This window comes from Trichoplusia ni, chromosome 8, assembly GCF_003590095.1.
Source record: "Trichoplusia ni isolate ovarian cell line Hi5 chromosome 8, tn1, whole genome shotgun sequence".
Classification (NCBI taxonomy): domain Eukaryota; kingdom Metazoa; phylum Arthropoda; class Insecta; order Lepidoptera; family Noctuidae; genus Trichoplusia; species Trichoplusia ni.
In genome coordinates, this window is record NC_039485.1 from 9,087,987 (window position 1) to 9,099,397 (window position 11,411).

The 11,411-nt window shown below is 32.9% G+C and overlaps 2 protein-coding genes across 2 annotated transcripts; one reads left to right on the forward strand and one right to left on the reverse strand.

Annotated features, from left to right (window-relative positions):
• Positions 1 to 1,403: 1,403 nt before the first annotated feature.
• LOC113496358 (BLOC-1-related complex subunit 8 homolog) lies at positions 1,404 to 3,474 on the reverse strand. Its single transcript, XM_026875543.1, has 3 exons — positions 3,259 to 3,474; positions 2,998 to 3,175; positions 1,404 to 2,729 (listed from the first exon to the last, which is right to left on the reverse strand). Exons 1-3 carry the CDS (start codon positions 3,308 to 3,310, stop codon positions 2,444 to 2,446), a joined length of 516 nt encoding a protein of 171 aa, XP_026731344.1. The 5' UTR covers positions 3,311 to 3,474; the 3' UTR covers positions 1,404 to 2,443.
• A 493-nt stretch (positions 3,475 to 3,967) lies between these two features.
• On the forward strand, positions 3,968 to 6,799 carry LOC113496357 (epidermal retinol dehydrogenase 2-like). The gene is made up of 6 exons (XM_026875541.1): positions 3,968 to 4,160; positions 4,304 to 4,420; positions 4,506 to 4,709; positions 4,944 to 5,273; positions 5,590 to 5,837; positions 6,098 to 6,799. The coding sequence occupies exons 2-6, from the start codon at positions 4,418 to 4,420 to the stop codon at positions 6,288 to 6,290; spliced, it is 978 nt and encodes a 325-aa protein (XP_026731342.1). The 5' UTR covers positions 3,968 to 4,160; positions 4,304 to 4,417; the 3' UTR covers positions 6,291 to 6,799.
• Positions 6,800 to 11,411: the final 4,612 nt, after the last annotated feature.

Here is an 11,411-nt window from a genome sequence, read left to right on the forward strand (position 1 = left end):
AACATTTGCTACATAGATGGCGTAAGCAGTAAATGCAGTAATGATAGCGCTGCGACCAAGTTGTTATGTTTTGAATTAATTTTCAGTTTTCACGGCTCTGTCGCAAATTGACTATATACAGGTAGACGAGCACTTATTCTTTTTTGAAATTTATCATGATTTGTGACTGTTATGACCCTATCACTATTATGATTCGAACTATAACTGTATCTATTATTATTCCTATAGTCATCACATAATTTACACTAGTTTAGTTACATTATAGAACGTGTTTTTTTTAATACCTCCTGTAGGGTTATCAATTGACGCCAAAAGGGCATTTTACCATAGTAAGGATAGATTAGATTAGATGGTAACTGGAAATACTTACGTAACAATATCATTGCTTAGGTATACTAATTTTCGTGTGGCGGTTTCGTAATTTATTTTTTTAAACGGTTAATTCTCATGTATTTATTGGGATAGCTGACTAGATTCCGTCTCGACCGCAGTCACCATTATGCTAGAGTATCTAAATATGTTCCTTGCCATGCCATGGATCGCGAGTCGAATCAACTTCTTTACAGAGCTGCAGAGATGTCATGAAAAATATTTCCAACTCATGCCGATTCATTTGGGCTATCATTAATTATAATACTTACCTACTAATTATTATTCATTTACATTCATACATTCAATATCTATACTTACATTTCTTAGCTAGTATATAGACATCTTATCTAGTGGCGAAGAGTGTTCATAGGAATCATAGGTAACGATAATAATACGTGGAATGCGTTAGAAAAGTAATTCATAATCATTCATTCCTTGCCGATGTTTTCCTGTGATGAAGCGTGATCGCCTTTGCTGTAGTTTTCCTCCGTTGTAAGATCTGCTATGATAGACTACAGCAACTAATGAATTTGCTGCTGTTTATTGCTTTTGTGAAGCAGTCTGAATTCTCCGAGTAGCTTACCTGTCTTACTTATCAAAACACTCGTCCATTGGTCCAGCATCTACCAACCACCGTATATAAGACAAAAGAGTTTAGTCACAATGAAAAGCAAGCAAACTGATCAATGTTAGTTTATGTGCATGTAATAAAAGTTGTTATTGTAGAATACAGTTTCATTTTTAAGGTTAGTTTGTTATAAACCATAGGTTCATAGCCAATCACCAATATAAGACCTTTTTGACTGTTGCAATGTTTACTGCCAATTTAGCAGTAGGTACAATGTTATATTAATTAAAGTAACATAGATCAATCTTTCAAGGTTATAGTTGTTGCAGGTAAACATATTTTGTTACTTAATTATGATTGCAATAACAAGGTACGATTGTAACCAGTTAGTTAGCTTTCATATTGTATTTCATGGGTTATTAAACATGGAAAATGAATTTAGCAGAAAGCATAAGAAGCAAACTAGGTGAAAGATATTTTATTTAAAGACACACAAACAGATGTTTTCACTGAACCTTCCATTTAAATACTGATCAATTATAATTATACAAAGCATTATTTAACAGAAAGAGACAATGACTGACCACTACATCATATTAGTGAGTAGTCCTACCACCACCTCCAAAAATATATTAATTACTACATACCTATAAGAGAGATACTACTCTTAAAACAATGACATAGAGTGCACTAGCACCACACTGTTCACCTCAACAACTGTTATGTTTGATTTAAGATATAGCAGTGGGAGTAAAAACTGGCAAGAATGTTAATGCAACATTAGAATTCAAAATTCTTGTACAATTGAAAGCAGTAAGTACATCATTGAAAAATACAACAAAATAACAACAATATAAAATTCCATGTACCAAAGACACTCTTTGGTACATGGATTTGTACAAAATAAAAACGAATTTTGAATTCTATAAACCTCGGTTAATTAATTAATTCTAAATATTCATGATAAATGATTTCACCATACCCATTACCAGTTATTTATGACATCCCAAATATCCCAACATAATAATGACTAGAGCATACAGCTGAATTACATTTTTATACCATTACAACCAGAAAAGAAATAATTACATGAATGATTGCAAAATTCCATTATTTGAACATCCTCATAATAATTTCTTTGTGAGTTGACTATTCAGCTGGCATCTAGAAAGTCAGAGTTGTGTGTAATATCCTAATTATTCTTAATACTGTATTCCTAATGTAAAGGTTCTAAGAGTACACATAAAGCCATGCTTTACATTCAAGTGTAGACTAGGCTGTGCAATAAAGTGGACTGTACACAATTAACAGTGCCGCTGTGAGGTAGGTACACAGCCTGATATGAAAATGTGTTTTTTCTAGATAGATTCATTAAGTGTTATAATTGCTTAATATAAATTGATTCTGTTCAAGTAATATCTTAAATATTAATGAGATACAATAAAACACGGAAGCCCCTACAGTCTAACTAATACTGACATGTTTTCTTTTGAAAGTCGCAGCTCAGTGCAATGTTGTATGAGATCTGTGGAGCTCGACAGAGGAGCCCCTGGCTTGCGCCATCATATTCTCAATCCTACTCGTAGTCTCCCTAACCATAGAGAACTCTGACAGGTCCGGCAGGTCAAGTACAATGTGAGCAGAGAGACGTTTGTAAACAGAATTAGAATCTTTTTTATTTCGCCTAGCTTCCTCATATTTTAACTGTTGCTTTAAAAATATTGATTGCTTTAACATTTCTTGTATGTTCTTAAAACTGGTTACTGCAGCATCCATTGATTTAACAGCACTGGAATGAGAAACAAAAATCATAAATAAAAATCAGTTTATATGTTTTACAGGAGTGAAGATTTAACAGGGCTTGAGCAGTAAGTGGGTCCAATTATGCAAAGGTTCATCATATGTACAAATACAATAGAAAATCAGAAACTTTGTATATACATATAGGTATATAATATGCAACAGCAAGGGCAACAGCTAGTTGTTTATACTAGGTAACTAATTATTTAGCGCTTAAAGGTATTGATGTATCAAAAGAATGGATCAACTTTACAAACCTGAGAGCATACTCCACATCATAGCACCTTCCTTGTAATTCGTGTTGCAACTTTGTCACTTCAACTCGTCTTTCGACCATTGGCGGTAATGCTTTTCTAACATGTTCCTGAAGTCTATACAAGGCTAATGATGGTTCATTCGCTACTATATGCATATTTTCTGATATCCGTTCTGCGGCTGTAATTGAATTATCATAATAGAAAACTGTCCACAGAATCAGATAAAACAATACCAAATTTGAAGAGTTTTCTACAACGCACCTTTTTTTGATTTAGAATCTAATTCTGGATCCCCTTGATAAACAAACGCCATATTTATGGTTTTTTTTCAGTCTGTATTCTTACTTCATGTGTTCACTCTGTACAGCTATAAAATTTTACCCAAACGAGAGTAGCTTAGCTTGTCGACCGTCGATTTTGTTTTTTTTTGACTCGTAGACAGAGGTTTGACGGGTTTGACTTAAGTTATCAAAACTCAAACTATGATAACGTCAAACTCTTATCATCTGTCTGTGGGCTCATTTCAGAACGAACCTCATAATCAGATTACCGTAACGTACATAATATACTAAATTTTTAGTTGAATCACTTTAAAAAGAGTTTACAAGTTGCATTGTAAGACAGTTCCAGAAATATGATAGGTACATTTCTGTTTTTCAAAATATTAAATTATCATTGACATTATTAATTTTCTGAACTACAAGAGTGCTGCCACTAATCGTAAATTGTTTTCTACTGTACTTCTAATAGTATTTTAAATTTTTAATATTTCCAATTTTCGGTTTCACGTCAACTGTTACTAACTACATATTTATTTTAAGCAGTCCACGATTCTCTATTCCTCGAGCATTATATTTTTAAATGTAATTTAAAAGGAATAGTCAGTTGGCAAAAAGATCAAATGCACAAATGAAATGCATGAATGAATATTTAAAACTGATAGGGATGAGAAAAATGTTGTCATTTCTCAATGCCCAAGAAAATTGAAGGGTACTGAATACAATACCATGTCAAATTACGACATCGACATAATATGCCATGAGACATGCGTGTATCAACTGTTTCGTTATCAGTGCTACTAGTATCTACCATGTAAACATTTCATGAACCAAACGATGACTTTGACTGAATATCTTATGTTATCGCACCATTATCTAGTACCGGTCATTATCATTTAATTATTTACCATTATTGTTGTATCCATGTTGGCTCAATTCAACATTTTTAGTTGCGTTGAAATTACGTTAAAAGTGCAAGTTCATTATTTTAAAATATATATTTTTTGTGCATCTCATCACTTTTTCAGAATAACACATTTCTTGTCATGAGTGCAATAACATACGCAAAGTTTTAGTTGAGATTTTTTGTTTGCCGGTATCTGGAATTATTTTAAAACGAACTTTATTTTCGGATCAATTAAATGGTAAGTTGATATCTGATTTGGAGTATTTATCGTTACTATTCTTCTACCATGAATTGAAATGATATTGTATGTTATTGCTTTACAGGAAACTAAATTATTTAATAACCTACTGGGAATTCTGTTGAATGTTGTTTTCCCAATCAAGATGTTGCTAAGACTTTATTCCTTTTGCATATTGATGGTGGATATAGCATGGGTGGTGTTTAATGCTGTGTGTGCAATTTTACAAGCTGTTTATGAGCTGTTCAGGCCTCCACCATTAAAATCAGTAAGACTTGAAACTGCACTGGTAAGTGTTTTTTATTTATTACTTAAAAATATGAGAAACATGCATTTTGTCATACATGCACAACTCTCTTGTTATCTCATAGTAAGTGAATTATGTAAATAAATCAATCATAATGAATTATAGGCTGGGAAAGCTTTCATCACATAGATAAGATTTTTTTATGCATGCAGATTATGTTGTGTAAGTTTTTTACCTATATTTTGGTTAACTAATTAGTAATATTTCCAATTTCAGGTGATCGGTTCTGGCCGTGGAGTGGGTCGTGAAATTGCCATACAACTAGCTGATCTTGGTGCAATTGTCTTATGTGTAGACAAGAACAGTACTTCTAATGATTCCACTATAGAATGTATTAAAAGTAAAGGAGGTTCTGCTGTTGGTTACACCTGTGATATTACTAAGAAAGAGAATGTTCAGATGTTGGCAGCTCAGCTGAAGAAAGATGTTGGGTTTGTGAGCATGTTGTTCTATTGCTGTGGAATACCGAGTCCCAGATCCTTGATGACTCAACCACCTCAGGATATACATGATACATTAGATGTTACACTAACATCTTATTTCTGGGTTAGTATTATATCTTTATCTAAATATATTTATTTATTTGCACACCGCATTTAGTTTGACTCCTCTTAAAAGGCTGGGCCAATAAAATATTTATAATATATTTGGCGACCGGGATAGTTTAAATTCACAAATCTGTCTGGCAGATTTTTCTGTGTCTGATTTTTTCTGTTACTTTGCCAAGCAAAGGGGTCCCCTAATCTTACCATGATATATAATACTTAACTTAAAACGGATACTTCAGGTCAAGGTTACTGATAATACACAGATAACATCAGGGTGTTGTTTTGTCTGAATATATATGAATTATTGTTTTCAGTTCATAGACCACTTCCTACCTGACATGAAGGCTAAGAACCATGGGCATATAGTAGCATTGACTTCAGTGGCCGGACTGAGCTATATAAAGGACCAGATGCCATTGAGTGTTGCTCAGTTTGCTGTCCAGGGCCTAGCTGAGTCCTTGACTGAAGACCTCCGGGTGAACAAGATTGATGGAGTACATGTTACGCTTACTCATATCTATCCGTTTGTCGTCAGTGATGAGAGTGCTAATATTAAGTTAAGGTTGGTCATAATACTATTTGGTGCCTGACAAATTATGCTTTAATACTGACAGACATATTTAGTTTGTTAGTAAGTAATTGGGAAGTAATTATGTTAAACAGGTATAAAGTTATCATAAATATTATGTAAGGGGCATCAAAATAAGCATTTTGGAGATGGGTAGGATTTTTATCGTACGTAAGCCATCTATGTTAAGGGTATAATAATATTATGGCCTTATTTTACCGCATCGTTTTAATTGTTTTTTTTCTCTCTTTCAGGATACCAAGCTACTTTGGCACAATAACTCCAAGCAAAGCAGCCAAATCAATACTAGAAAGTGTTCGCAGAAACTATTTTGAAGCATCAGTTCCTAAGCACCTTTTGTACTTAGGACATCTCTTACGTATCTTGCCGCGAAAGGCGACCGTCCTTATCAGAGATTTACTTGATACTGGGGTGGACTTTGCATGAAGAATTTTGTAATATTTTATCTAAATCTCATTGGTTATTGCTTGTACTGATAATTCAGATATGTAGGACCATATATTTAGTTTAAGAATGGCATAATCATGGCATTTGTAAGAACGGTAGTTCACTTTATAGACTGAATTTTATTAACTATTTTTGTATCTTCTGGTATGAAAAATATCAGCTACGTTAGTGGAGTTAGAGTAGTAAAGTAAAACACTTTTTTGTTATTTTTAATCAGATTTTAATAAAAACCGAAAACCGTAAGCATGCATATTGTAGAATAATGTAGATAAAGTAGTGTATGTAATGTTAGTTATTTATTTTTATATGCATTTATTAGATTAAGAACATAATATTTTTTAATTGAATTACCTACTCTTGAATTTTGCCGGGGTAACACAGTTTTTAATAAAAATAAGTGTACAAAAACTAAGGAATTTCCTACAATAGAAGAATAATGAAATTGTATCTACATTAAAAGTATTTTATTAAAAAGTCGTTAAAATATTTTTCAGAGTATTATTTAACACATTTCAATAAGATTTAGTCAACGGCAATGCATTGATATTAGTGAAAAGTAAATTGACATTCAAATTCAAAACTACTACACTGAAGTTATTATAGTCTGGCAACAGTCGTTCTTATGTCAGAATATTTGTATAGTGGCGCCATCTTAGACGTTTTCGTTTTTCGCAAGTGAGTTGTTTCGGTGAATCGGATTTTATAAAAACAAAAAAAATCGGCGAATTTGAATTGTGCGTTGTGCAATTGTTTTTAAGTGGAACTCTGAATTGTTATTGAGGACAACTGGACGAGAGATCGTAAAGGTGTACGGTGTGGCGACACATCGTTAGGTAAGTCGAACACAGCTTGAATTCTATCGCAGACTGACACACAGCCGATCGATATTAGAAAACTTATGTTTTATTGGTTAAATTGGTTACGATACAGTAATATTTCTATAGGTTTATGTTTAATCTTTCTTAATAACCTGCTACAAGATGCCAACCCATTTATTGTTTGCAATTGAGAAGCAACTTTCTAATAGGATAAACCTGTGCAAAATAGATTTGAATATTTCAATAAATCAAAAAGACTTATGAATAAGAAATAATTTTAATTTATTTGTTCACATGCTATAGTTGTGATAGACTCTTTGTTTAGATATATATTATATAATTAGTTTGTTCAAAAACATGATGTCAGATTGACTTGACTGAGAAAATATTTGAAGATTCCATGTGTTCATAATGCGAAGCTGTTAACAAACATTTATATGTGATTATAATTTGAATTGTATGTTTGAGACCACTGAATAAATTTCATAAAGTTTTTTCTTGTATGTATATTTTTGTGCCTACCTCCATTGTAAATTATTTCTTACAATCATGATTGAATTTTTTTATTATTAAACATTTTATTTGCAACTTGACATATTAAGATAACAATAGTTCCATAACAAACATTATAAATAATAATCAAAATGAAACCATCTTTCTTAACAAATTAATTATATACCTATATCGTTTTTGGAACCAAAAAGTAATTACTATGAGTGAAATAGACTCCTTTAGGTTTAAAGATCATCCAATATATTTTTTGATACAGCAAAACAAGTTATTTGTCCAAAATACATGTGAGTAGTCATAGTGTTTTAAAATAATAATAATATTAAATTAATATTAGTGCAGCAAAAAGGAAAGTAATACTAGGAAATTGTGTGGGTTGTATATCTAACACGGAAACATGGTAACAAAGTAACCATAAACAATCCTAAAAATTTTATTTCCATTCTCATAAGGTCAATTTTTTTTATTTAGTTTTGACTTATTGAAAAAAACTGTTGTGAACTGGTCAGTTTCTTGTGCCTACATACCTATGTAAGGAGTATCAACCTTTGTTGTGTACCACTTTCTATTGAAAGGCAGTTTCACAATCCCAAGTTTGGATGCTCAAAACTAGATTATATACATCACTGTAATACTAAGCTTAACTTTAACATATTAATAAAGCTTTAAAATTATCTGATAGAAGCATGAATATTTAGTAAATAATTCCCACCCCACAATTTAAAATGTATCATCCTTTCAATTCTTTATTGTTGTTATCCTTAAGATTACTTTTAATCTTGAAGAATTAATATATTATTATATTTAGAATTTTATTTCGAAAACACAATTACTTATTCAATCCAATATTGATGAGAAAAAAAATTAACGACAAATATCGGCGTCCGAATGTCGTAATTTTTTGCCATTCATTTTTGCCTTTTTGATTAATTACTCCTTAATGACATAAAGCATTAGGGGCGCGTAATTTATTGTTAATTTGATCTCAGCCCGTGGTTCTGATCTTATTTATTGAAAAATGAATAATCGACTGAATTATGAATGCGATGCGTATTCAGTTATTTGGATCGTCGTTTGTATTTCGCTAAACCTTCTCTTAGCCTTTGAATTCTTTGTAAAAGGAACGATAATACTCGTAACGCGATACATCTCTACTTGTTATTTGATGGCGGAGTATATCGATAGCTTAAGTATTAAGACTCGTAGGTTTGCGCGCGACAAATATTTGTCGGGGATCTGCCTGGACAGTAGTGATGTAGGTGTATGTGCTAAAAGTATGACCGTTATTACGTGCCAATATCATTTTATTTTAAAACTATACAATCACATTGTATTACCCGCGTCTTGGGTCGAGCCTCGGGTCATGACTAGAACCTCTTATGTTGCGAGGATACGAGGGCTGACCCTTGCATCATGCAGCATGCTCATAAACGGGCGCTGCTTGTGGTGACCGGTCGTCCATACTCCACCATCCCTTAACTTTGTGTTATTTTATTTCAGTTCCCTAAAAAAAACATACGTAGGTATGTACCTATGTAATCATTTTGTATTATATTGTAAAAGAGGTGACAGCGTGCTATGCTTTCTAGGTTGCTACTCCGTTTCTTCTTTACAGAGCACTTAGAAAGCGGAGAACTTTGTTCTGAGTTAACGACCATACGCCTATTCGTTTACGGCAGGTATTTGAAAATAACAATAAAAAAATGTTTTAAGGAACATTCTGCATGTGTGTCGTACGCATTTTTGACGTTGAATAAATATGAGTTAGATATAAGATGAAGTAACGGTTACTGCTGATGTGCAATAATGCATTTGCATTCGTAATATCTAAATTACACCATTTTTTTGTAAAAAGGTTTTTGTTTTGAAATTTTTTGTTTACATACTAAAATCATTAATACATTTCTAAAAATGTTGGCTATCAACTAATGTATCCTTATATTTAATTTGTAAGCAATATAAATGATAGGTTTGTGTTTAATATCTATCAATAGGTTGCAATGATAAATATAGTTTTCGCCGAACTAAAACCTGTCTTCCCCAGCACGTGCGATACATTTCGCCAGCTCGAGGTCGCCGTATCAAAGTCAGTGCGCTCATGAATCGTACCTGGAATATTATTAGAATTCCTTTCAATGTGCAAATTGCTAGGATGTGCGAGAGAAGACACCACCTCAAGTATGACTCTTGTACTTGCGGAAGCAAGACGATACACTACAAGGCTTATAACAATATCTCTCTTCCACAACTGTATGCCCTTCTTTAAAATGGAGAATGTGGTAGACCCACAGCTATCCCAACCGAGTCTTAAAACAACCAGAACACACCAACGTTATTTTATTACATTTTTACCAGTTTATTCGAACCTTAAATAAGGTATGTTTATGTTTTTAATTAAACATATTAAATATCGTTCACTGGGGGTCATTCTGCATGAGAATGATCTGATAATTGCGTCGATGTGTTCGGATTAATGAGTTTTTGATATACTGTAATGTAATGAAAACATGGTGTATCTACCTACATTTTTAATTATAAAACGGCCTGTGAGTAAAAAGGCATACAATTTTCACATTATGATTTTTGGTCTTTGAAGTTATTGATTTAAGGTTTAATTAACTAAACTCGAATGTCTGTATAGGTCGATATTGATCTACTTTGTATAATTAATATACGGCTGGCATGTTGGCAGGACATTTCGGCACTGGCCTCGCTTCTAAACCGTTCTGCTCTCATGAGCAGCACGGTTAGTTCTCAATTACGAATCCCAGATTTGAAATATAGCAGGCAATCCTATTTCTGGGCGGAAACTCGCTGTAGTTATTTTATGGCACAAATTGTTCAGAAGATAGATAGGTGGAAATTGATTTGTTTTTTCGTTAAGCTTATTATAAAGCTTAATTCATTTTAAGAAAACGATTTTTTATAACTTGAGACTTGATTTAAAATATTTTTTTTAATAGAAAGAGCGCGACTGCCCTAAGAATAAGCTATCCACCGTATACTAATTCTGATCTAGAAAACAAGATCTTTCTCTGTCTGGTAATCTCACAAGGCAACCTTGTTTTTTTTTGTGAGATAACCAAAGCAGTTGAGTATAATGCTTCCTCTTCTATAAGTATCTTCAGACTCCTCAAGTACCTGCATCGGTATACAAGGTTACAAAAAAGGTAAAGCGAGAGCAGGTGTTCCTCCCGCTAAGAGCGTTTTCCAAACTGCGGTTTTTCCGCAGTTAATTTGAATAAGCCATTATTCTGCCCGGACTCTTATTGGACGCCCGCTTTCTTTACTATAAATCCACCTTTAGGTACAAGTTTCACGATCCGTTTCACGTATTTATTGAGTTTCTGTCCAACGAAGCTGTAAGTAAACTCTTTGTTTGTTTTAATTATCTGTTTAAGAGGTAATCCAATGACAATTGTTCAGTGATTCGTAAGTCCTTGAAGTTTTACTGTCGTTTTCCCGCAAAGAAAATTACCTGGAGTATTTAACGAAGTTGTATGATATAATATAGCCTTTAGTACCAAGATATTTAATTAGATTATCTTAGGAACATCTAATTTATCCCCTAATAATTGTCGTTTTCGTCGTTTCGAATAAGGGTTTGAAAAGGATTTAACGTTGGGCATAAAAACTTTTTAAATGTTAAATCAGTACCGAGCGATGAGAGTTTCCACTTGTCAGAACTTTTTACGTTTCAGGACTCTGTGGCCATGTGGGTACTTTGGTAAAGGTCGTAATAACTGCCGAAATGTCGAATAAGGAAATCGTA